The 24,066-nt window shown below is 40.3% G+C and overlaps 1 protein-coding gene across 1 annotated transcript in view; it reads left to right on the forward strand.

Annotated features, from left to right (window-relative positions):
- Positions 1–657: 657 nt before the first annotated feature.
- cacna1ea (calcium voltage-gated channel subunit alpha1 Ea) overlaps positions 658–24,066 on the forward strand; it is a 70,203-nt gene continuing 46,794 nt past the window's right edge. The window contains exons 1-3 of the mRNA XM_088313794.1: positions 658–760; positions 7,455–7,944; positions 19,797–20,066. Of these exons, the coding sequence (XP_088169920.1) occupies positions 7,463–7,944; positions 19,797–20,066 (752 nt within the window). The 5' untranslated portion in view covers positions 658–760; positions 7,455–7,462. The remainder of the gene's footprint in view (positions 761–7,454; positions 7,945–19,796; positions 20,067–24,066) is intronic.

Genomic DNA, 24,066 nt, shown 5'->3' on the forward strand with positions numbered 1-24,066 from the left:
CTAGCCTAGGACAGAATTGTACTATTGAATCCCATTTTATGCACGATGCATTTATTCTTAGTATTTATTGTATTCAGGACTAAAGCTAACACAATAAAACATTGTGACGCAAGTAAATAATTTAAATAATTTTAATTGAAGTAATTTAATTGTTAAAAAAATAAAATCATTGACTGTAATGAAATATACACAACAAGAATAATAATTCAATTTAATACTTCCCTATTTATATAACGCTTTGATAATTCACTTTGTTTCACCAGGTATGGAAATTGTGACAATTTCTCATTTACATAGTATAAAAAAATAATACAGAGATGCTGGGACCAATTACAAAAAAAACAAAAAACAAAATTACCTCTTATTCATGGACGCATTTGTATTATGAGCAATTTACGTGCGTCTACTGCCACCCTGCGGTCAGATCCCAATTGCACCCAAACGGAGATGCCCAATATTAAACAGGAAGTGCTTACAAGTGGCTCATTAATACACAAAATGCATCATGTGGCGCTGGACATTTTGAAGAATATTTTTATAATAGAAGAAGAAGGAAAGCCCATAACAATAATTAGTATTTTTTAAAAGAAAAAATTGAATTCTGTCCTATTTTCAGTAAATAAAAGGGGCTCCAGTGATGGACCCCGCCATCTCCCGCCCCCCATCTACCCCTTTCCGAGCTCTCGCTTACAGGCAGACGGACGCGGTTGAAACCGCTGCCACACTTGCTCTTCATCTACCGAACAAGACAGGACTTTAGGTGAGAAATCTTGTCCATGTTGCATTTTTGAGTAACATAGTTAAAAGTTTTGTGTCAATTTTGGGCTGGGAGAGTTGTATTCATGCGGAGCAAGGTGATGAATCTTTTGGAGAAATGCGTGCCTACTAGCAAGGTGCGTTCTCTCAGGCTTTAATACTCGTGAATACTCATGGAAAATGTGGAGGAATGTAGAATTTTGGACTTGATTTAATTTAAAACGTTTGTTTCCCAGTATTATTTGACAAGAGATGGTTACTCCAGTCACTTTTATTTATTTAAATGTATTGAATTGTTAAACACAAGCAAATTTTCTTGGATTTGTTTTTTCTTTTGGGGGGGGGGGGGTTAAGTTATTATTTTTTTTTTTTTTAAAGATGGAAGTATGGCTCAATTAAAATCTGCTAATGTCATTGCCCAGTATCAAAGAAGACTCACACCCAGTTAGAGCTCAGGAATTAAAAAATGCTATCATCACTGCCACAAAGATCAATAATTCAAAAGAAAATCAACATTTATTTTTTTGAAAGCATAATTGTGGTCTTTCTTTGTGCACGTTTACTCGCACACATACAATAACACATTTTTATTCCTATTCTGGTTTCCTGTAGCTCCAGTAATCAATTAGAGCAAGCACAGCCTATATTCTCATGTCTTGGGAGTGTTGCAATAAAGGGAGAGGCAGTTTGAATAATCAGTACAGGGGTTGGCAGACTGCTAGAGGCAACAGTGTCACAAGAAACCATCAGTACATTGATTTTTAAATCTTTTGATGAATTGTTTGGAGATTCTTCACACACATTGTGGAGCAGCACTATGATCAAGTACCAGCATTGATGATCGAGTACCAGCATTGATCTATTGGTGCTCTGCACTTGAAGACACACTGACTGACCACTGCTTGGGTCAATACTGCTTAATGACTACATCACCTTATCACTTACTACTTTCCAGTCCAATCTAGTTGGCGGAGTCTTTTCTTCTTAAATTCACTTTCTTTGTGGTTTTGTTGTTTAGATTACACAACACCCTCATTGGAAAAAATAGACCTATGTATAAAACGAGGTCATTTATTCTTCTCCAAATGAATCTGTTAAAGAGATGAAGAAAAACTGAGTTTCTCGATATACTTGCATTCATCATCAGTGGCTATTTGTTTACAGTGATCAAGCCAAACTTTTTCATCTTTGAAATATCAACATTTATTTTGTAGTCTTGCTCCAGAACAAGAAACACATTTTCCGCGTAAATTGACAGTTGGCACATCTGCTTGAAGTAAAGAGTTGAAAATGGATATGGCAAACTCCTCCAAAAGGTTCCATCTTCACGATTGAGTCAGACCGAATATTATACCACTTATTTCCTTCTTTAAGAATAAGGAACCAAAAAACAAATGCATGCAGTATATTCTGAAGAAGAACATAAGTCCAACACTTTTGTTTTAAAGATAAAGATTTCCTTTATTAGTCCCACAATGGGGAAATTTGAAGAAATTTGGCTCCCATTTTCATGTGTTGAACTCAAAAACTTGAAGTTTTGTTCACAAATTTGTCTAAATCTCATTGTGAGCATTTCTGCTTTGCTGAGCTAATCCATCCACCTGTGGGGCATGCTGATAACACAACATGATTAGTGCACGGGTGGCACGGTGAGCTACTGGCCTCACAGTGCATAGGTCGTGGGTTTGATTCCAGCTCCGGCGTTCCTCTGTGGAGTTTGCATGCGCTCCCAGTGCCTGCGTGGGCTTCCTCTGGGTACTCCGGTTCCCTCCCAAATTCTGGGAAAAAAAAACATGCATGGCAGGTTGATTGCTCACTCTAAATTGCCCCTAAGTATAAGTGTGAGCGCGGATGGTTGTTTGTCTTTGTGTGCCCTGCGATTGGCTGGCAACCAGTTCAGGCTGCCCCCCGCCTACTGCCCGAAGACAGCTGGGATAGGCTCCAGCACCCACCGCGACACTTGAGAGGAGAAGTGGTACAGATAGTGGATGGATGGATTATTGCACAGGTGTGCCTTAGACTTGCTCACAATCTCTCATGTACAATAGCACCCACAAGTGTGCATATCAAAAGCACAACTTTCAAAATTAAAGTAACACTTATTTTACGTTTTTCTTCATGGTTACTGTGAGGGCCTGTCAGAGACTGTTCGTGGACTGCATGTGGCCCCCGGGCCATACTTTGCCTCACACTTGCTGAAGCTGTCAAATGCTGATGGCTTCACTTCGCTCTGACTAATAAGTGAAAGGAATTGGATAAAAAGGAAGTGTCTGGATTTTGGGGCGCACCTTATAATGAGATTGTGTTTTTGCAAGTCAATTCCAAATGCAACAAGTATTAAAATCCTGTCCAAAAGTCACGAGAACATCTCTGTATGACACTTCATTTCCTTCCTCTTCACCATGGCGTCTAGTGATTGGGCAGTGCCTGCGTGATGGTTTATTAGTAGTGTTGCTCATTAGCAATACGACATGTCCCTAGGGTTACATAATGGCTCCGCTTCCAGGAAGGTCAACGTCACAGTTGGGTTTCTTTGAGAAATGTCTTTTCATCATATGATGGGTGTACCCAATAGAAAAGCGCAACCATTGGCTGTGACATGTGGATCTACTTAGCACTATCACTGCCACATATTCAACTGCAGAAGCCAAATTAATTAATTCCACTTCCGAAAATGAGTCAAGAGTGAATTTCATCATCAGCTGACAAACTCATAAATCTACTTAGAGTTGATGATATCTTTTAAACTAAAGACTGAAGAACTGTCTGACAGATATTAAAATAGTCCATGAATTATTAACTTTGGCTCTGACCATCAGTTGCACTAAATGCACACCATCAAAGGTCTGTTATTCAGGCTTCAAACCAATTGATCCATCAAACCTGAAGCTGTTCAGTGTTTAGAATGCAATAGGCAACAGCGACATGAAACTTTAATAAGCCCCGGCAGCAGTTGGTTGTTGTTAATGGAATATGAAGAAAATGGAAGCTACCACAAAGAATTGTGTGGAATAACAAAAAAAAAAAAGCACTATGGGCGAAAGTATTGAGAGACGCCACTTGATGTGTTTAGTATTCAATCGGAGGTTAATTTTTCATCTTAAAAAATAATTTTGGGGTTGTCATTTTCTGCAAGTCTAAGTAAGGCAAACTTAGATAACTTTTGTGTGGCAGAACTGGACCTCAAAATGACACAAAATCCCACAGACACTTTTACTGCCATCAAAATTTTACTTGATACCAATACTGACACAATACCATGGCAAAAAAAAAAACCTAAAACATCAATAGAGATGACACAACAAGCTTCCACTTTTTTTAGTGTCACAGTTTTGTTGTGATGTTGGTAGCAAAAGTTAAGGGCCCAAAGACTGAAAGAAAACAGGTGGACAAGTACACACAAACTCAAGGGACAACGAGGTACACCTGGACATGACACGAGTGGCCAGAGGGAACTAATTGGCCAACACATTTAAGGGACAGGGCTGACAAGGGGTACAGACATTCACACTGACACCCTGACGCCCGTTTTTTTTTTTGTAGAAAACTCATATTTAATATTCATCAGCGGTTTTTTGCACATTGTTAAAAAAAAAAAGGAAAATAAAATAAGTTTATTTTTTTTTATTTTATTTTTTTTAAATCTTCAGCAGCTCATGCTTGGATCGTTTCCACCTATACTGCCTGAGGCACAGGAAACACACCGTCCCCAGTTGGCTGTGCACCGGCACTCCAGTCAGTTTTAATGCGCTCTGAATAACGGAACGCCACATTTGAACATCGCACCAAATTTCTGAGCAGTCAAAGTGAGCACCTGCGTGCTTTGAGCGCATCTCCAAATATGCCCTAGAATCTCTACTAAATCTACTAAACCTCTAATCTCGTTGCACACTTGAGTACAATGACAATAAAGGGATTTCTATTTTTTTTCTAACAGGTGGAAACAAACACTATGTTGACAAGACATGAGCAAAAGTCACAGGAGATAGCATGAAATGAAACTAAAGCAAAAGTAAACAAAAAACACCAGTCATGACTCTTAGTATTTTTATTCATGCGAAGCAGTCGAGCAAATATAAGCAATAATAATGAGGATTATTATAGATTAGGCTTGATAATATAAAATATTTTAAAAAACAGCTCAGCTATTAACCTTCATAACACTTGTGCCCTATGCTCACGAAGCAGGTGACACAAACGAGCATATTACTGATTTAAAAAAAAAAAAAAAGTAATCGCCCTTTAGCCCCGCAAGTAATTTTTTTGGCCGCTGCTTGAATGCTAGGCGCCAAGCTACTTTGCGCCGCAGCAGCACGGACTTTATTTGTACTATTATATGCAAGTCCGTGCTCAGCAGCAGCAATGAGCTGTCCAATGCGTGAAACGGCTGACGTCATCACGACAAAGAGGTTCGATGTCAAACGTATATTAAATATTTATAATAATTTTGTGAGGTATACACAATAATAGGTCTCCAAATTATATATTTTAATCAATTTAGCTTTGCGTAGGGACAATGATTTTATTGACATAAGTACAAAGTCCATGTAAATTAGTATGAAATGCTTAAAAAAAATACTTTTTCACATTCACAATTACGCATAAATACAAAATTATACTTGACGGCAAGTAGTTTTTTAAAAACTTGAGAAAATACTGCCCCACCCCTCACAAAACCTCTTTAGTGTCCTTGCATTATTGTAGTAATAGCTTTTTATTGTTTTGAATGCTTTAATGGCATTTTGTAAATGTCACTGTACATTGTGAAGAAAATCAGAAATTAAGTCTAAATAGCAATATCTGTCAGAAACATCGCAATACAGTTTTTTTTTTCCTAAAATCGTTCAATCTCTTTTTTTTTTTCCCGTAGTGAGCGCTACATTTTACCACAATAATAAAAATGTATCCTAAGGAAATGGATTACGTGTGCACTACTCAGTTCATCTACAATAACATCAAATGCAGTTGGTACCAACTTTACAAAATAATTCACTTGCCTTTGACTTAGATTTGAGTGACGTCATGTTTGTGAACCCGCTCTCAGCAAGGTGTTATTGCATAAAATAAAGTTTTTTTTTTTTTGTTTTTTCTTCTGAGGTCAACCTGCAAAATTTGAAATTAATGTCAACGTTCCATCAGGTTGACCTCATTAAAGAATTACAGCTATGCGAAGTTGAGTTACATCAAAGGCTTCTTATAAATCAGAATTTATTATTATTATGATGATGAAAGTTCCTCATTATTGCCCAAGGGCATTTTGTTAATCGCCCATCCCGACTAATATGGAGGAGATTCCAGTATTAGAAGCATCTCCCCAGTTGTACAACAATAAAAACTCGCAAGCTATCCATCCTTCCATCAATTTCCTGTAGCGCTTGTCCTCATTAGGGTTGTAGGTGAGCTGCAGGCCGTCCCTGCTGACCGGGCTGGAGGCGCAGTACACTGTGGAATCAATCATAGGGCACATCAAGACAAACAACTATTCACACTCGACTGTCAGGCAACCATTCTAACAATTACGCACACGCGCGCTCACACACACACACCAACTTGTGCTACCACTGCAGCCACACTAATGAGCATGTGAGAAAATTGAGATTTCTATTGTTTTTGGATATAGCTGACCTAATGTTGAGGTTGGCAAATGTGTATGCTTTGTACAGTAGTCATTTATACACCTAACTTTTAAATTCAATTCCTCATAGATTACAAAGGTGTACTCGCTGACCGACAAGAGCTGACTTGCTGGATAAGTTATCTTGTGACTTTTATTCTAATAACATCTTTCATTGTTTATGTGAAGAGAGAGTAACAAAAGCTGAATATGCGTCGTCAGCAAAGTGACGCATTACTGGAAGTAATTGCTCTGAAAATCAGCATCGTGATATGTAAGCTGCTTGCATTGGCACCGCTGCCCAGTAAGTTGGAAAGCGCAATTTCCAAAATGTCTTCAAAAGATCAATGTCTTAGAAAAAGCTTTCGCTCCATTGGGACAAAAAGACCTACAGTAAATTTTTGTGCACGTTATGTTTTTATCCAGTCGCGTGTATTTGTATTCGTGATGGACTCATTCACATGAAAAGTGTTTCTTATCCGGCGCAACCAAAGTCGCTTTATATGTCGCGTTATGACTCAACATTATGTTTATCTGCAAGACGTTGAACGTGTAAGACGTAATGGACTTCATCAGCAGCAGATTGTGTGGCTGAAATAGCCAAACGCGAGTTTCACTGTTTGATTTATGATGCTATCGATTTTAAAGGCTGCCCAAGCCATTCCCAACAGACGGGCCTGTGATGGCGGCTTCAAAAGTGTCGTAATCACTGTAGACTCGAAGTTAGTGTTGCCATGGTGACAGCAATTGCAGTTGAACCCGCCTGGATCAGACTCCAGTATTTGTTGATCGCTAAACCTTCAACACAGGGTTAGCCAAGTGACCCGCCACCTCACTCTGAGTAGACATTTTTTTTTTTTTTTTAATTTTAGCTATATTTGCATGATATTTTGCTATGGGCCAGACTCTTAATATTTTAATTTGATTTTTATAACATTTTCTCTCAGTCGTCACATTCTTTTTCTGAGGAAATTGTTAGTTATTTTTCCGCCTGGCTTCATCATAGCTTCATTGGATTTCAAACTCAAAGTAAAAGCTAACTCATTTACAGTCCCCTCTTCTTCTTTTCTCCTCATTCATGCAGCAAGCAGTATGACAGGGGACCACAATACATTGGGCCCACCCCAACCTCCAGGAGGAGCGCATTGTCCAGAGGATGCTTTGGTTCTTGCTCTGGAGCCCATGTGTGGCAACAGCACCCCCAGACACCACATCCTTCACCCACCGCACGCCCATGCGGACAGCGAGAGCTGGCAGAAGCATCGGACGGGGCTGGCTGCAGGTTCCAGCGTGTGTTCCGGCTCCCCTTCTCTCCTTGACCCCTACAGTCTCTCGAGCAGCCGCGACACCCTCTACCTCACCCACGTGCCGGGCCGCACCTCGCCTCGCCTTACCCTGGACGTGATCTCATCTTTTGACGGAGGTAGCATGCTGGCGATTGATGGCGATTTGCCCATCAGCCCCAATGTGATCAAGAGACGTCGGGGGGGCATAATCGAGCAGAAGGACATAGTGAAGGCCCACCAAGCGCATAAGATCCACAGCACTCCGCAGGCACGTCGCAAGGAGTGGGAGTAAGTATCATACCGGTGAAACGTATTGTGCGACTCCTTACAACAGTACAGCGTTGCCCTTTTTCTTTTGTGTTTCAAGAGATCGGGCGCCCACCTGTGGCATTTCACACGTCGGAAGTCCTACTTAGTCCGACTTGAATAAATCCCCCTCATAATAGCATAATTTATGACACCATGGCTGGAGAAATAATATACAGACACACACTTCCGCACGACTGAGTGTTGGATGACCTCGGCTCACGAGAGCTAGCGTCTCTTGAAAGGTCCGTCTTGAAAATGGCCTTGCAAGTATATCGGCAATCAAATCCACTCTTTTCCCTCCTTTGGCTGTTGTGGGTAAAAAAGCAAGAATATATTTGAGATTTTCAAACGGTTGCCGGGAAAGACTGGTGTGGTTTTGTTCATTCCGCATAGCGCTGCCCTCTTACAAGTGATTCACACAATGCGTTCGCACCTTCAACATGAGGCCTGCAAGAAGGCCTTACTGTCATCAACCCATGATCTGATTGGCTATCGCAACTGTCTATCAACTCCAACAGCCTGTTCACTCACACAGCGCAGACGCCCGAACGGTGGAGTCTGAAGGTTAAGTCGAATAGTACATACCACTGGTCCTATGAAATCTGCCTGGCAACACAAGCTAGCTGAATTCTGATTGGATACAAATTCTCACCTAAAAATACAACACTTGTGTATACATTAAGTATAACAATAAGTATTGTTGTGTTTAGTATCTGCCAATTCTTCAGTTAATTGATTGTGGACTTGCCAATGCTTACCTTGAATTGGTCTGAGAGGTTTTTGTGGCTCCCATGACACCAGTTAAGTATGGATTACTGTTAGTTTGTCTGTCCGTTGCCATTTTGTAATCACGTGATGTTATTGGGAAACAAATGATTCACATTCAAGTGTCATTGAAGCAACTGTGCCGTGCATGTTTGCCCAAGCCACTTCTGCAATGGGATTTCTGTTTACGCTGTATCATGAGAGAGAGAACTGAATGGCAGGGAGTGATGCCCCCCCCCCCACTCCTCACTTTCCCAGCTGAAGCCGGGGCCTTACCTACGGTGGGTCTGGCCCCCCCATGGTGCACATCCCGCCTTTCTCGCCACAGGCTCAGGATGCCACAGTCCATGCTGAGTTGACGTCTCTTACTTAGTGTGGGCGGAGAAAGCTTGAATGGGAGGTGCTGATGCGAAATGAATGACATGAGATTGACTTGCACCTTGAAAGAACAATTCTACTGACATAACTGCTTTTATTAGTTGGGATCAGTAATTTAATTTGGAAAAGGGCAGTTTAATTATTTACGTTTATACCATGCTTTAAGTTATTTGTGCTGCATGTATAAGAATGGGGACCACCGACCCAACAGGTATGAATATGCAGTACAGTGATATCAATCCTAATGAATACTGACCCATACGGTCATGCGTTGTATCCAAACAAATCAGAATCTGAATCAAAGCTGGCGGGAACAGAAAATTAGGAAAACACAAAAAAACAAATTAGCTAAGAAAATGTACTCTGATTTCCCCTTTTGAGGCATTGCTGTGTGTTAAATATAAATCATCATCTGCACTGTTTCCTCGGCAAACGCAAGTCCATGTGACGAATGGATGATTGTGGCAATGGCATGATTAGGAGGCCTGTAGAGATGTTCAGTCATGGAGCAGGTAACTATCTTCCGGCCTGCCTGCAATAATTAAACCGATCCATTGATGTCAGGTGGATGGCGCTGCAGCTGACCCGAGTGAGTCACAACGCGTTACGACCGTGAACATCCACCTCTTGCGTCGTAGCGGTTTGGATTAGAATTGTTGCACCTGAGCCAACATGTGCATTTGTTTTCTTTCCAGGATGACTTCAAACCAACAAATAGTTTCTAATAACGTGATTTGATGTGGATCCTTGCCCAGTAGAAGAATTAATTTGATTTATTTTATGCCCCCTGCCAGGACTAGGAGGGGAAAAAAATCAATCAGACTACTTTATTTACTCGCTTTGCATTTCAAACTTGTAGAATGAAAAGCTTTCTAGTCAGACAAAATGGGAAAAAATATACGTATATTGCACAAAACGAAGTCAGAGCTGAAGGATATTATTAAACGACCAAACTGTCATCAGTCACCAGTAGGAAAAAACTAGAAAAGAAATTAAACTCATGAATAAAATATCCAAAAAGGTTATAGTTAGGAGAAAAAAATAATAATCCAGAACCTATTATAGCGGTGCATTGATATGAGATTTTTTTTCTTTTTTTTTTTTCAAGCCACCATTAAAATTTTATTTTTTTGAGATTTTTGCTAGATGGCGCCAGCAAACTTTATAACTTCTATCCACTGTCAATTCCCATAATGTTCAAATCTAAATAAATTCAATGTTTTGCTGAGATTAATTTTCAAGATCATGCGTTTTGCTTTGCCATTTCTTTGCTTTTGTGTACCTCATAGCATCCTTCTCATCCCATTCACTGATTCGCGAGCTGACAGCCAATCAGAGTGATCAATAATTACTGACGTCTGACACCATTTTAGCGCACTAGTGATTGTCACCTCATTTATTCAACTGTAGACTTAATTCGTCAAAAATCTTGCTTTTAGTCAGATTTGTCCCTGCTTGTCTTATACTGTAATCAAAATGCATGCATTTTATTTCTTAAACCCTGACTATGACTGGTATGATAAACAGTAACTTCTCGACGATGTTGAATGAGTGCCAAGGTGTAAAAATAATCATCTTGACTAACACTCACTCCAAGTATCAAATATTTCACAATGCTATGCAATACTATGCTTGTTGCTCAATATTATCGTTTTCGGTATTCAGACTGCTGCTCACGCTAAATATGCGGCAGGAGGGCAGAACTTCAAACTGTCTCAGTTTAATGCAACTGAGTGGAAAGTGCCATAAGGTGCACAGAATCTTGTCGATCCAAATCTTCCCTTGACGTGCGAGCGGTCAGAGTGTTGCTCTGCCCCTGCCTGTTGCTTCTGTTATTACTCTGCATTTTTTGAGGAAGCCGTACTAATTGATGGCCACACAAGGATCAAACTAGCACTTTGGAATCCCATTTGTGTCGAAAGTGTTGCTTCTGCAGCAACCGCAATAAAATCGTTGTTACCGCTACATACTGTCGGTATCCACGTCCACAATGCAAACACTCACACGTGTCAAGTCAACAAATTGTGCAATAGTTCATATATAGTGGGAAAGCCTCGGTGGTTATAGTTGAAAGGTGAAGACAGCAGCACATTCTAATTGGACGTGTGTGTGTTGGCTTTTCATTAGTCATCTTTTCAGACGTCGTTTGTGGTAGCAATCGTCTGCAGGGTTGCTCGCAGACTCGGCCAGGCACAGTGTGTGATCTTCATGTCTTCTGATCACAATGTGTTTGGAACGCTCGGGATGTGCCGCTGGTCATCCATAAAGCGTCCGCCAGTCACTGCGCACAGCTACCGGCGGTTGGAAAATTGCCCGTTTTTCCATCCCCAGAGGCTGAATTGCAAGCCTCATTATCCGTCCACGAACATTCAGCACGAGGCAATTTAAGAAATGCTTTCAAGTTTGGATGCTGGTTCATTTTAAAATAGCATTTCTGCTTGATATTATCGCCTGTTTTTAGTAATGTGGTTTCACAAAGCCTGTCCGTCGGCACTCAAAACGATACGATGTCGCTCATGTGATACTTTATCATATGATCTCAAACATGACATCTCGAGCTTGTTTTTGGCGGGGTAAATATTGAAATAAAATGTTTTATAACATAAGAGATTGGTTTGAAACAACAGAGAGTATTTCTTTTAGAATTAGAGTCTGGATTGTCATTTTTATAAAATGACTCAAAAGCCTGCCTTCTGAAGAACTGCAGCCTTCTCATTTGCAGAGCTGGGCCCTTGACCCTTTTTTGCCAGTCAGGCTCCCGGCCGCGATTTCTGTACCTTTCCGGCCTCGAAACTCCGGCCTTATCCGTAGAAATTGTCGGCCCTGGACCCAGTTGGTAGTGGCGCTTTTCACGCATTCTGAGACAATTTTTGTCATTTGCCTATTTCTCGAGTATGTTCATCACACCCACGAGGGCCGATTTGTGGGACAGACTAAAATCAACCTGCGGCCTTTGTTAATCGAACCCTTTTTTTTTTTTTTTTAAAGTAAACTAAGTTCAGGAAATTTACCATTTGATTCTAAGATGCAACTCAATAGATTGGCACAAGCTACAATAAAAGTAATGTTCTGTATTTTTACAAAACTGTGTTACAATTATTTATTTAATTTTTTGTCAGTTCTTAGCATCTGCATTTGCACCAGTGTGTCGATCCGCAAACCCGACATATTCAGCAGGCAGAACGCAGCACTCCCCAAAAAGTTCAATTGCCTATTTACATTTGAAAGCCGAGCTTGTGTGTGTGAAATTACTTCAGAGGTCTTAATTGCACAGCGAGGCATGCCAGCTACCATAGCAGCGGTTACTCATTCTGACCAATTAGATTGTTTTATTTTTTTTTTCCTTACACTTCCAATGCCAAATTCCTTTTTGATTTCTTTACTTTCCTCCATTCAACTTTACTGTCAGACTGAGAGAGTCGGTCACCGTGAATTATCCTCCAATATCGTCTTACTGTTATTGTCACATGGACACACAGTGTGGTGTAAATGTCAGACCTGTTTGACACAGGTGAATTATTAATGATGACACGCTGAAAAGCCATTTTCAGCGACATATCCGTTAAATAACGTCCGGAATAGAGAACAGGTGCTTGCGTGCTTATTTGCAGCAGTTTGAAGTTGAATATTTTAGATGTTGACGTTTTTACAAGATTGCACACATTTGTTCCATGTTTCAGTGCCACTTCCTCTTTTGTTTTATCTCTTTGTCCAAAATGTAATAAAACTGTCACTAACTGGCCCTGTTTGTGACTGCGAACGAAGCCAAGAACTTACAGGACTGCGTCTGAGTTTTCCGTTACACGATGCCTCGGGGTGGCAAATTGAAGTGTGGGTTTTCCACTCGCTTTGTGACAAGACGCTTTTTCTAAAATTGCTGCTTGATATAATGTGGCCGATATGACTGTAATAGAGGACCTTGCTTGAGTGGAAAAAAATATTGAAGCTGTCCACATACGATATGTATCCTAACGCTCGCTGACTTTGCTGATGAATCGGCACGAAACCTTTTTTTTTCTGCTGCAGTATTAATATATTATTCTTTTAACTTGGAACCTTTTTTTTCTTTTCAGAGTGCCCATAATATCTAAATTGTATTTGATACACATGTGGTTGTCTAACGACCTGCAAAGATCAGTGTTGATTAGATGTTTAATTATTAAAGTCGATGGACTTGCTAAAAGCTCAACTGCTACAAGAATGCACGCAAGATGTTTATTACAAGCAGTATTGGCTAGACTGCTCATCCAATCAGATTTGGGCCTTACTCTGCTGCCATGTCACTTAAATCTGCATAAAACTTACACTAGAAAAACACAATTGTATCATCGTGCACACGCTTAATTTGGAATGTGACACAGTTGTGTTGATTAATTGTTTGTGTAAAGTATTGACAGTTTCTATAATTATAGAATGTGGTAGTGGGGGATTAAGTTTGATTCCCATTGAGGGCCCATGTACCAAATGTGAACCTATGTATGAATGTTCCTAAGTATCCCTCTTTGACAGTAATGCATTTGAGGAGCCTCTCATGCTCTCTGTGGATGAGTTATATAAAAAATTATTACTTCTTGAAGGTTGATGTTCTCGTTGCCCCGGTGAGAGGCTTCCCGTTGAAATTCATTTCTCTGTGCAGCCGCTCCGCAGGACTCTGTGTCAAACTCCCACCTTGCCCTGTGATATGAAACCATTTAGTATAGGAAGCAATGTGACCGTCCAATCCGCTGCACATGTGCGCTAACGACAACATGCTGTTTGCTTGGAGACAAGAAACATTTATTCCTCCTCCTTCTAAACTGGGAGCGAGCAATATGTCAAATTACAGAACTGATTTGGGTTGTGGAATAATAGAGCACATGAGGATTGCTTGCTAATGCTTTTAGTTTTGAACGTGTGCAGGCCTGTCAAAGAGCTTGCACTTCTTTCATGCGGCTTACATTTCAATATCAAAGCTGATTGAGCCTTGCAGTGTTGTTGAGGTATAATGTTATTTGCTTATTGGTGCTTTGTAGTGTGACACGATTCTTTTTTAGATGTTGCTTTTATTTGTGTGTGGTCCGCATCAGCATCCACATACAGTATTAAACTTTGCTGCAAGCTCATGCACAGAAAGCGGGAGACATCGTGTGTGTGTGCGTGCTCGTGTTCCGTGCAATTCATCACTTGCACTCCCCCACTCCAAACCAGAAGGAGCCCAAATATTGCAGCAGCCTGACTTATGTTCCTTTTAGAAGGGGGCAGTTTTGACAAACGACAAGGAGGTGCTTGGTAAGCAAACACCATGACCATAAATATCCAACGTCGCAGCAAAAAAACGAGACTTTATTGACTTAGTTGTGACCCCTACTGGATACAATGGGGAATTGTTGATAAAATACACACGCCCATTCAAGATCAGTCATCGCAAGCCACTGTCTGATTATTATATCATTTGGACGTCACAGTTTGTTTAATGTGAACCCACAGTTAGGCATTGATCAGAACAAAGTGAGAAAGTAAATTCCAAAAGATGCTCTTGAGGGTGAATTGCGTTACGCAGGATTACAACCAGCATTTATTTATATACATTTGACTTCAATTTAAATGTTTTTGTTGTTTGTTATTTTATTTATTTTAGTTTCCTGTTTTAAATGTGGCTCAAATCCGAGACGAATAGAAATTATATCAATGTATTATTGTCTTTGGTCACTAGAGGGCGTCATCTCATTTCCTTTGCCTGTTGCCTTGCTCAGCTGACTAAATGAAGAAAAAGTCCGAGTATTTCGAAAAAAAAAAAACTAATTAGTCGAGGTGTTTTAAAAACTCTTTTCAGTTTTGTAATTATTCAATCAATTAATTTTAATTTATGACATCTTTGCTCAATATGGGCGCGTGGCCTGCAACTCGAAGTTAATAATTAACTGCAAGTCACACATGGTTACGTTAAGCACCAATATCCGTCAATACATTAAACAAGTGTGCGATTTTTGAATGAGGCTGAACATAACAAATTGTGGAACAAAAGTGAAAGACTGTGACTACGTTGTGGTTGCTCTCGTTTGTATATTGCCTCATAAATGTCCTCTTCATGTCTCCCACAGAAGATGCCTGGATAAACTGAGCATCAACAAACTGTTGCATCCTCTCCTCTGAGCATGCAATGCCGTGAAAAGGGCTTTGATGTCAAACCTGTCAAAAAGTCGTTATTGTTCATCCCTTGGGCATCATCTAGACCAGGGGTGTCAAACTCCAGTCCTCGAGGGCCGTTGTCCTGCATGTTTTCCATCTCTCCCAGCTGCAACCCACCTGATTCAAATGAGCAGGATACTTATCAGGCTTCTTCAGAGCTTGCTGATGAGCTGATCATTTGAATCAGGTGGGTTGCAGCCGGGAGAGATTGAAAGCATGCAGGAAAGCGGCCCTCCAGGACTGGATCTTGACACCCCTGATCTAGACTCTAGATGATGCCCAAGATTCTAGAGGTTGTTTCATTAGAACGTTGGGTTACGGCAGCAGATTCACGGGGCTGGGACTGGAGGGCATGTCACTTGTGTTGCTAGGAAACGCGAAGGAGGAAGGCAACAGTAGGAAGCAGGATTCTGAGGTGGGAAGAAAACAAAGGGGCAAGTATAGAAGAGGTTGAGAAACAAGGAAATGGCGCAACTGCGGGAAAAAAAATGAAGCCCAACACATGATTGTTGTTATAACCATAGAATCCCTCGAAATGTAGCCTAAGCGTTATGTTTATGATGCAGCCACTCTTAAGCAAAGCTGCTCATGCAATCTCCTCTCATGTTCCAACCATTACCATCTCAATGAAGCTAAATATAGAGCAGCCCCAGCCCCTCCTCACCTTCTCACTCCCCACCCTCAACCCCTTCATGAGGCCACATCAATACGTCTGCCTTTGTACTTCGGCTGCGCTCTTGTCGCGTGATTGGCCAAGCTTTGGCACGTCACTGTCCGATTTTGGCCAAGTTTTGGGGGAACTTTTAACGGGAGGAAAACATTCGACCAAATGACAGATGTTGAACTTTTAAAGATGTTATGGCTTTGTTCAAGAATAATATTAGAGACGGAATACTTGCTGATTATGTATGTTCCGTAATTAAATCATTTTCTCAGTTTTTACTACCTGTGCTTGGAAAGCTCACTTGTGCTTCAACCAAATTTTTAATAAAATTCAAAAAAATATTTAACATTATTTTTATTTCAACAAGTCCATTAAAAAAAAAAAGAAAACACTGAAACTAAATGCTCTGTTTTTCTGCACGGCCTCATCTGTTGTCATCGTGTTCACCACACAGATGAAAATGTGTTGACAGCACACAAATAAACACAGCTCGTGAGAAATTCAAATAATTTCTCTTAAACTATATGAGTGAAAAGACCTCCAGTTCCTTTAATAGCACTTTTTGAATGGATTTTGTGTGTATCACACTTGCCATCAAAGGTAACAAAATTAAATAAAAAAAAATACAAAAAAACATCCTTGTAGACTTCAATCTTTGGCGTTTTGTCAAAGCTGCAATATTAAAAAATTAATCGTAAAACTCCCAAGTTCTTTTTTTTTTTTTTTTTTTTTTTTAAATCACAAAGTTTGTCCACATGGTCGCTTTTCTCCCTTTCCATTTGAGTTCCCACATCACTGTTGCGCTCATGAGACAGAGGCCGATGTTGCCAGAAGCCTTCGAGGCAGCAACACGATAACGACCAGCTTTCGGAGACGAGCCTGCCAGGTACATATATCCGCCTTCCCGTGTTCTATTTTGAGAGCCAAATCTTTGCATCTCAGTGCTATGTGCCACTAAGAGCAGACGCTGTCAACTTGCTGTCCAACATGCACCACACTCACCCTCGTAACACTGATATTGTATTTCTTTATTTTTATTTTTTATTTGGAGTGTGTACTATATGTATATTTTATGGATGACACCATCTCATCACTGTCACCTCACGTAATCTATGTTATGGTACTACAAAATCATCGTGTTTCACAAGGGGAATGAGCAGATCGGGGAAAGAGACACGTTGAGCGCAATTTTTAACAATGATCAGAAATTCGGCTGTCTGAATTTGTGACTCGGGTTTTAAAGTTGTTCGGGTTTTAAACTAGCGCTAGTGTTTCAAAGGACGCTTTTAAAAACCAGGGTTAGGGTTTCAAAGGAGGTTTTGGCTTTCCAACTCGGGGTCACAATTTTTAACAGTGGTCACACATTTGCATTAAAAAAAATTCAGCTGTCTGAATTTGTGACCTCAGATTTTAACGTTGGTAGGGTTTTAAGTTAGGGTTAGGTTTCAAAGTAGGATGTTAAACTAGAGTTAGGGTTTTAAAGTGTTTAAAACTATTTACTGCAGCCAGCTTTCGGATGCCGTCATGAAAGGGGCGTGGCAGCCACACGGGGAGAGGCGGGGTTTTAGTGAGCCAGGCTAACTTCCAAGTTGAAAAAATAGACACCGAAATAAAACGTGTGTTTGAAAAGGAATTTGATTGCCATTCGGCAAAATGTAATATAGATCCATTCATCATCCAAGCCTCACTGGAAAAGAGGATTTGAGTGTTTATTTACACGTTTACGGAATGAAACATACATTTTCGGCGGGAAACAAAACAGCATTTTCAGTCCAATGAAGTGAATTGAGTTTGATTCTCTCCAAATGGTTGTCACACTGGATTCATATTCAGCTTTCAGGAGACAGAGGGGGGGGGGATTGAGACTCCAAGCATCAATGTGCAAGGTTGCAAACGCTTGGCTCGTTGGACGGAAACATCAGCCGCACTCCGTAATCAGTGCCGCCGGCAACACTTAATTACCATAATAACCTCTTCACCTTTCAACCAAAAAAAGCTGAGCGTGTTTAACACTCGCAGTATGACATGAGCGCAACGTAGTGCCATCATCTGCTCTTGTTTCAATTACACTTGGAACCTGAGGGACCTGCTGGGCGTGGCGAGCCTCTCATGTGACTGCCATGAAAAAGTCAGACTTTATTTTCAACACATTACCTAAAACGCATTGCTTTGTTTTTTTTTCGTTGTTGTGCTGCACCATTACAACTGAAATGATCCACCGTGTCTTTGAATCGGATTGTACTCCATGTATCAAGATACATATTGATTTTTTTGGGGGGGGGAGAGGGGGGGAGTGTACGGTTATCATTATTATTATTATTATTTATTAGCTTCAAAATACATGTATCTTTTTGTGCCGGATACATGTGTACCTAATAACCTGTTCAGTAAGCGTTTGCATAATTTTTTTTAAATTTTAACCTTTGTATACAGTGGTGCCCTGAGATATGAGTGCCTTGGCTCAAGAGTTTTTTTTTTAGATCGTATCGGTCGCTTGGGCATTTGTGGCACATTAGCTAAGAGCAAAAATTTGAGTGTGCTGGACCCCCACCACTAGATGGCGACAGCAAACTTCACAACATCCAGCCACCATCAGTTCACATTAGATTCCTTGCAGTGGAAGAGCAATGTTATTTGGTGGCGCAAATGCGCCATTAAGACGATTTGGCAATAAAATAAATATTGAAGGTAGCCCAATAATAAATAATAATAACAAATAGGTTTTGTGGAAAATAGAATTTGATAACTTTTTTATTTTTTTTATTTTGAGTTTTTGAGTTCAACAACAACATCCTGTTTTCATTTTTTCTGGGGGGGGGTGAACGGATTAATTGCATTTCCATTCATTCCAATGAGGAAGGGTGATTTGAGATCCAAATGTTTTAAAATATCAATGTAGTCACGAAATTGATTTCAAGGCCCTACTATGTAATCCCTTTACAGTGACAGCAACCCCCACCCCAGCGTCTTCATGCAGCCCATGAACACATAATTAGACACGCACTTGATGTTGTCATTGACATTGTTGTGTAAATAATACCAGGTGATTAATTCTCTGCTTTAGCTGCATTCACAATGCAGAATATAATGTAATTATATATTTGCCATCCGGTTTTATATTATGCAGATTTATTTTGACATTTTGGATTTTTGTCATCTTGTGTTTTGATGCGCAGTATATAATTTTAAAAAACCGCCTCACGTCTTCTTTTGCCTTGGGACTTGTTGTAGTTATTTGCATATTCATTGCTAAACCAAAGTGCATTTGGAGCAGGCAAAGGGGGCGTGATGTATTTGCATGAAGACACGTTGTGCAGGTCCTGTCTCCTGATTTTTTTTTTGTGTGTGCGTGTGTGTGCGTGGAAAGAGTGGAGGAGATCGAGGTGGCTTCCCTCCCTCCCAATGCATTTTGCCTCTCTTATTTTTGGGGGGGAAATGACAAAGTTTATACCTCTTCCAGCGTATTTTGTACACGAGGAATGAAGCGCTCGGACCTGTAATTGCTGGATGAGTTCTAATATCATCGACGCGATGTGACCTGTTGCAGCTTCTTGAGGATTTTTCGGGTGTGCGTGGATTTTGAACGCGCGTGCTTATAGATGCGTTTTTTTTTTACTTTACGCACACCAGTGGAAAGTGGTGGTGAACTTGCTGCTTTTTTTGACCGCACGCAAAGACAAGGCTGAAGATGTTTTCACGTGTTTTCTGAGTAAAAACTAATGATGGACCGATAGGTCACGGACGGCGATCGAGCGCAGCACCGCGCCCTTTTTAACCACGCGTCTCGTCCCACCGATTGCCTGCTTCTTCATCTTATTTTCCTTTTTCTTTTTCAATTTTTGTTTTTCCTGGACAGAATGGCCCGCTTTGGTGACGACGTTCCGGTCTTGTTGAGCACCGGCGACGGCGGCTCGGAGCGCAACAGGAGCCGCGATGGTGCGGCCGCGTCCACAGGTGGCGCGTCCCCCGCAGCCTTCAAGATGACCAAAGCGCAGCGTGCTCGCGCCATGGCCTTGTACAACCGTATCCCCGTCCGGGAGAACTGCTTCACCGTCAATAGATCTCTCTTCATCCTTGGGGAGGACAACGAGGTCCGCAAGTACGCCAAGAAAATCACCGAGTGGCCATATCCTTTGAAACATCATCTTCAAGTACAAACTGGTCCATGTGACAACACACCCGTGCGTAAGATTCACCACTGGTATTACACCGGCCACTTTATTAGGTACACTTGCACACTCTCATGGGATCCACTTTCGACCCAATGATCAGACTTATTTCAAACACGTGAATGTGCAGTTTTAGTGCGATATTAATCTAACAATATGTCAACTGTATGTCAACTATATAACAGAAAGTATTGCCTTGATATGAGGCAACGCAACGCGTAAAATTCAGAACCATGGATAGCACGCACGATCGCTGCTACTCCTACACCAACCATTTTATTAGGTACACTAGCTTGCACGCAGCATGTGGTCGGTTGGATCCTCGATTGAAAGCAAATAATCTCACACCTTAACCACAATCATGCTCGGTTTTAGAGCTATAGCCAACGGATATAACCATATGTGCATCATTGTGGTTGCAGTTTTCAGTGGTGTATCATGTCAGTCGAAGAGGTGAACTTAAGGGATACACCATGTAAAACAAAATTTCAATGTACTGTGGGTGATGTTCTACTTCCATGGATCCATTTTCTATCTCGCTTAGGCCAGGGGTCTCAATGCAATTGTGTCCCTGGTGATCGCTATGAAGCTTGTTCAAATCTTGCTGTCAAGCTGATCATTTGAATCAGTGTGACCATCTGACTTGCAGACCCCTGTTTTAGGCAGGTCGTGGGTGAGCTGGTGGAGCCAATCCCAGACAAGAGGCGGGGAACTGCCCGACATACTTACGCCACATTGACTCACTCAGATCATTTATTTGGCTTTTTTTTAATATATATATATATATATATATGGGCTTGGGACTGACAGTGGCTGGGACATAATTTTTTTTCCCCAAGCAAACCAGGAAATGTGCACATTTTCACCTGATAAAAAGGCTTTTTTTTTTTTTTTAAGCTGTTTTTTACCTAAAATCCGACTATCTGATAGAGATTCCCCTTTGCCAAACAGTATCGTAGTGTCCCTTAATTGCTATTCTGTTCCAAAGCTATGAAATTACATAACTTTAAGGATCATGTTGTCCAACCCCGCCCCCAAAGTTACCTGCTCACCCACGACCATATTGACGAGTTGCAATATAGAAAGTGAATGGATGAGAGTTTTATATTTATAAAAAGTAATTTTTCATAAATAAAATATTACTTGCAAATCCAAATACTTTCACCAGTCGGAATCATTCAGTTATCGTAAGACAAATAATTTGAGGTTGACTGAATAATTATTTTAGAATTATTATGATATTTCGTTGATGTTATTTAGCTATTGAACGTGCGGGAGCAAAATTCCCCCAAATATTAAGCAAGACTCCAAAGTACAGTTGTTCACCACGGCAAATGCAAATCACTATAATAATAACTTGAGGAATTAGTGATGCATCTATTTGTCTGTCTGTCCTTCCGTCTGATGAATTTCTGTATATTATCAGCAGACTACTTCCTCCTTCCAATGGTCATATGGGTGATGCCATTATGATTTTGGAATCTTCCATTGTGTGCATAGTGACTCAGTGAAAAATAAATCCCACCCCTTTCATTCACATTGGCACCAAATTGAACGGCTTCCTCGTGCACCTAAGCTCTTCAATGTTTGTTTTTCGGTTTATATATAGTACAAAGCCTGAATGACATCTTTTGGAGATGGAGATAATTTATCGTATATAATGGCACAATTTGTAACCTTATTCAGAGTTATATACTACTTTTAACTACCAATGGAGCGACTTTATTATTCATTCTGTGATCACATGCTAATAGGAATCGGTTCGTGCGTGTGCATTTCTGTGTGTAGGGGTGTGTGCGTGGGTGCGGGGGTGGGTGTGTGTGTGTGTGTGTGTGTGTTTCTGGTGCCGCTCACCAGGTGTCCATGCAGGCCAGGTGTGGCCTTTTCTCCGCTATTGTTGTGCTCAATACAACAGCCTTGTGAATAACTGGAATGCCCGCTACTGGTTTAAAAAAAAAAAGAAAAAAGAGAAAGAAAAAGGAGCATTCTATTGTTTGCCGTCACCCATTGTCGTTTTCCTCTGCATTTGCCCATTCATTGACACGATAAAAGATAGAGTTAGAATGAAATCTAGTCAACTGGCAAATGTTTTCAAATTCTTGCTATTGTGTTCGAACCCAAAGGAAGTATTTGCACTATCAACTCTAGACAAATATAAATCTATAAATAATAATCTATATATAAGCTATAAATCTAAGTGTTGTGTGTGTGTTGTCGTGACAGGAAGCGAAGCAAGCAGACCGGCTAACATGCAGGTTAATGTACTGTCCGGGAGGGAGTGTCCTATTACATCTAATGAGCTCTCCTGTGCACGATGAACAGATATTAAGAAGAATTATATGGAACGATATCTGATGGCTGTGTCATGTATCATCGTGACGAGTCGTCACTCACTGTATTATATGGCTAGCGAATACATTTCATGGAAGAGACATGCTTAAATGGTGCTGTACTCCGGTCGCTGACTCAATATGAAGGCACAGAAATTGTCAAGGAGATGCAAATATCCGTCCATCCATTGTTCCTTTAAATGAATGAGTGAGATCTTAAGATATCTTCCTCATTCATATGCCATCTATCACAAGAAGGTAGCTAGCGTACTATCATTTGTTGAATTGATTTGTCAAAATGTACATGGTTAAAAATTGCACGAGCAAGCACACACGTGCATTCGCTGCAGTAAATCTCTGAAAGGTCAACTGTGTGTTCACCGGAGCGCCACTTTGTTTTTTTTATTGATTTTATTATAAGGAGTGCTCATTGAGCATGATTGCGTCACTTGATTTATTCAACATAAAAAATGGCACATGAGAACATGCAGTATCTGTGTGTGTGCAAGGGCTTATACATGGCCGCTTATCTTTCTGACGTTAGCGGCGATGCTGAGAGGAAGTAGCGCTAAGCTAACCAAACACCCGAGACGAGCGTTAGCGTTGAAGGCCGAGTGAAGACTGACAGCTGCTCCTCCATTTTGATCCCCCTGAAGTGGGAAATACCCCATTGAGAAGCTCCATTTTTAAATCATTGATATTTGGATTATTTATTTTATTTATTATTTTCTATAAATGTAAATTTGCTCTGTTTTTTCGTGTTCAATTTGACAGAATATTTTGTCTTATTTTGGTTATTTAAGGAAAGATTTAACCCAATGTGTGCAGCAGTGTGAAAACATCACATGCCATAAACGCGATAGACATAAAGTTGATATTTTCAGATAATGTAATCACATTTAACGGTGATGTTGCAATTATTCCTTTTCAAACAATGAATAACAAACAACTTCTGAAATATACTCACTTATAAAACAAACAGTTAACTCTTCACTTGTGCGCACTTCTCAAATTCAATCATGTTCAAGAATCTTCCAATCCTGTTTTTCCCAAACTAAGAAACTTAACGTTATAGAATGAACCGACAGCTGTCGCTTTCTGTCGGTGAAAAAACAGGAGTAAAGATAATTTGACGTTTAATATTCTTCAGCTAAAAGTAGCTGAAATGCTTTGTTTTCATTCTTCCTCTTTTAAATGTACACAAAAAATAGTTTGCTGCCATCTAGTGGTTGACAGTCAAATCACAATGGAAATAAACAGGCAGCAAAATTAAATCCTTATAAACTGTACCTAAAAAAAATAAAATAATGGAGGTTGTTTACTTTCCTACACATGGCTATGAAGTCGAGCAGTGTTGGATTCCAATCAAAGTATTATGCAATGGAATTTCTGACATTTTCGGGGGCAACTAATAATTAAAGGTATACTGTAGTCTTTAATTAATAATGGCAGTGCAGTGCTTGTTTCTTTTCAATGAGCCGTTACCATCATGGATTCGATGGGGAGACAATGACACCCAAAGTGAGATTTTTATGTCTCATTTACTCTTTAACTTGTTTCGAATTCTGTTTTTCTATAGCCTATCAAATCGAAGTTTTAATGTTCATGTTACCGAAAAGGCTTTTTC

This window comes from Idiotropiscis lumnitzeri, chromosome 13 (genome assembly GCF_059441095.1).
Source record: "Idiotropiscis lumnitzeri isolate Australia: NSW breed Sydney's pygmy pipehorse chromosome 13, RoL_Ilum_1.0, whole genome shotgun sequence".
Lineage (NCBI taxonomy): Eukaryota > Metazoa > Chordata > Actinopteri > Syngnathiformes > Syngnathidae > Idiotropiscis > Idiotropiscis lumnitzeri.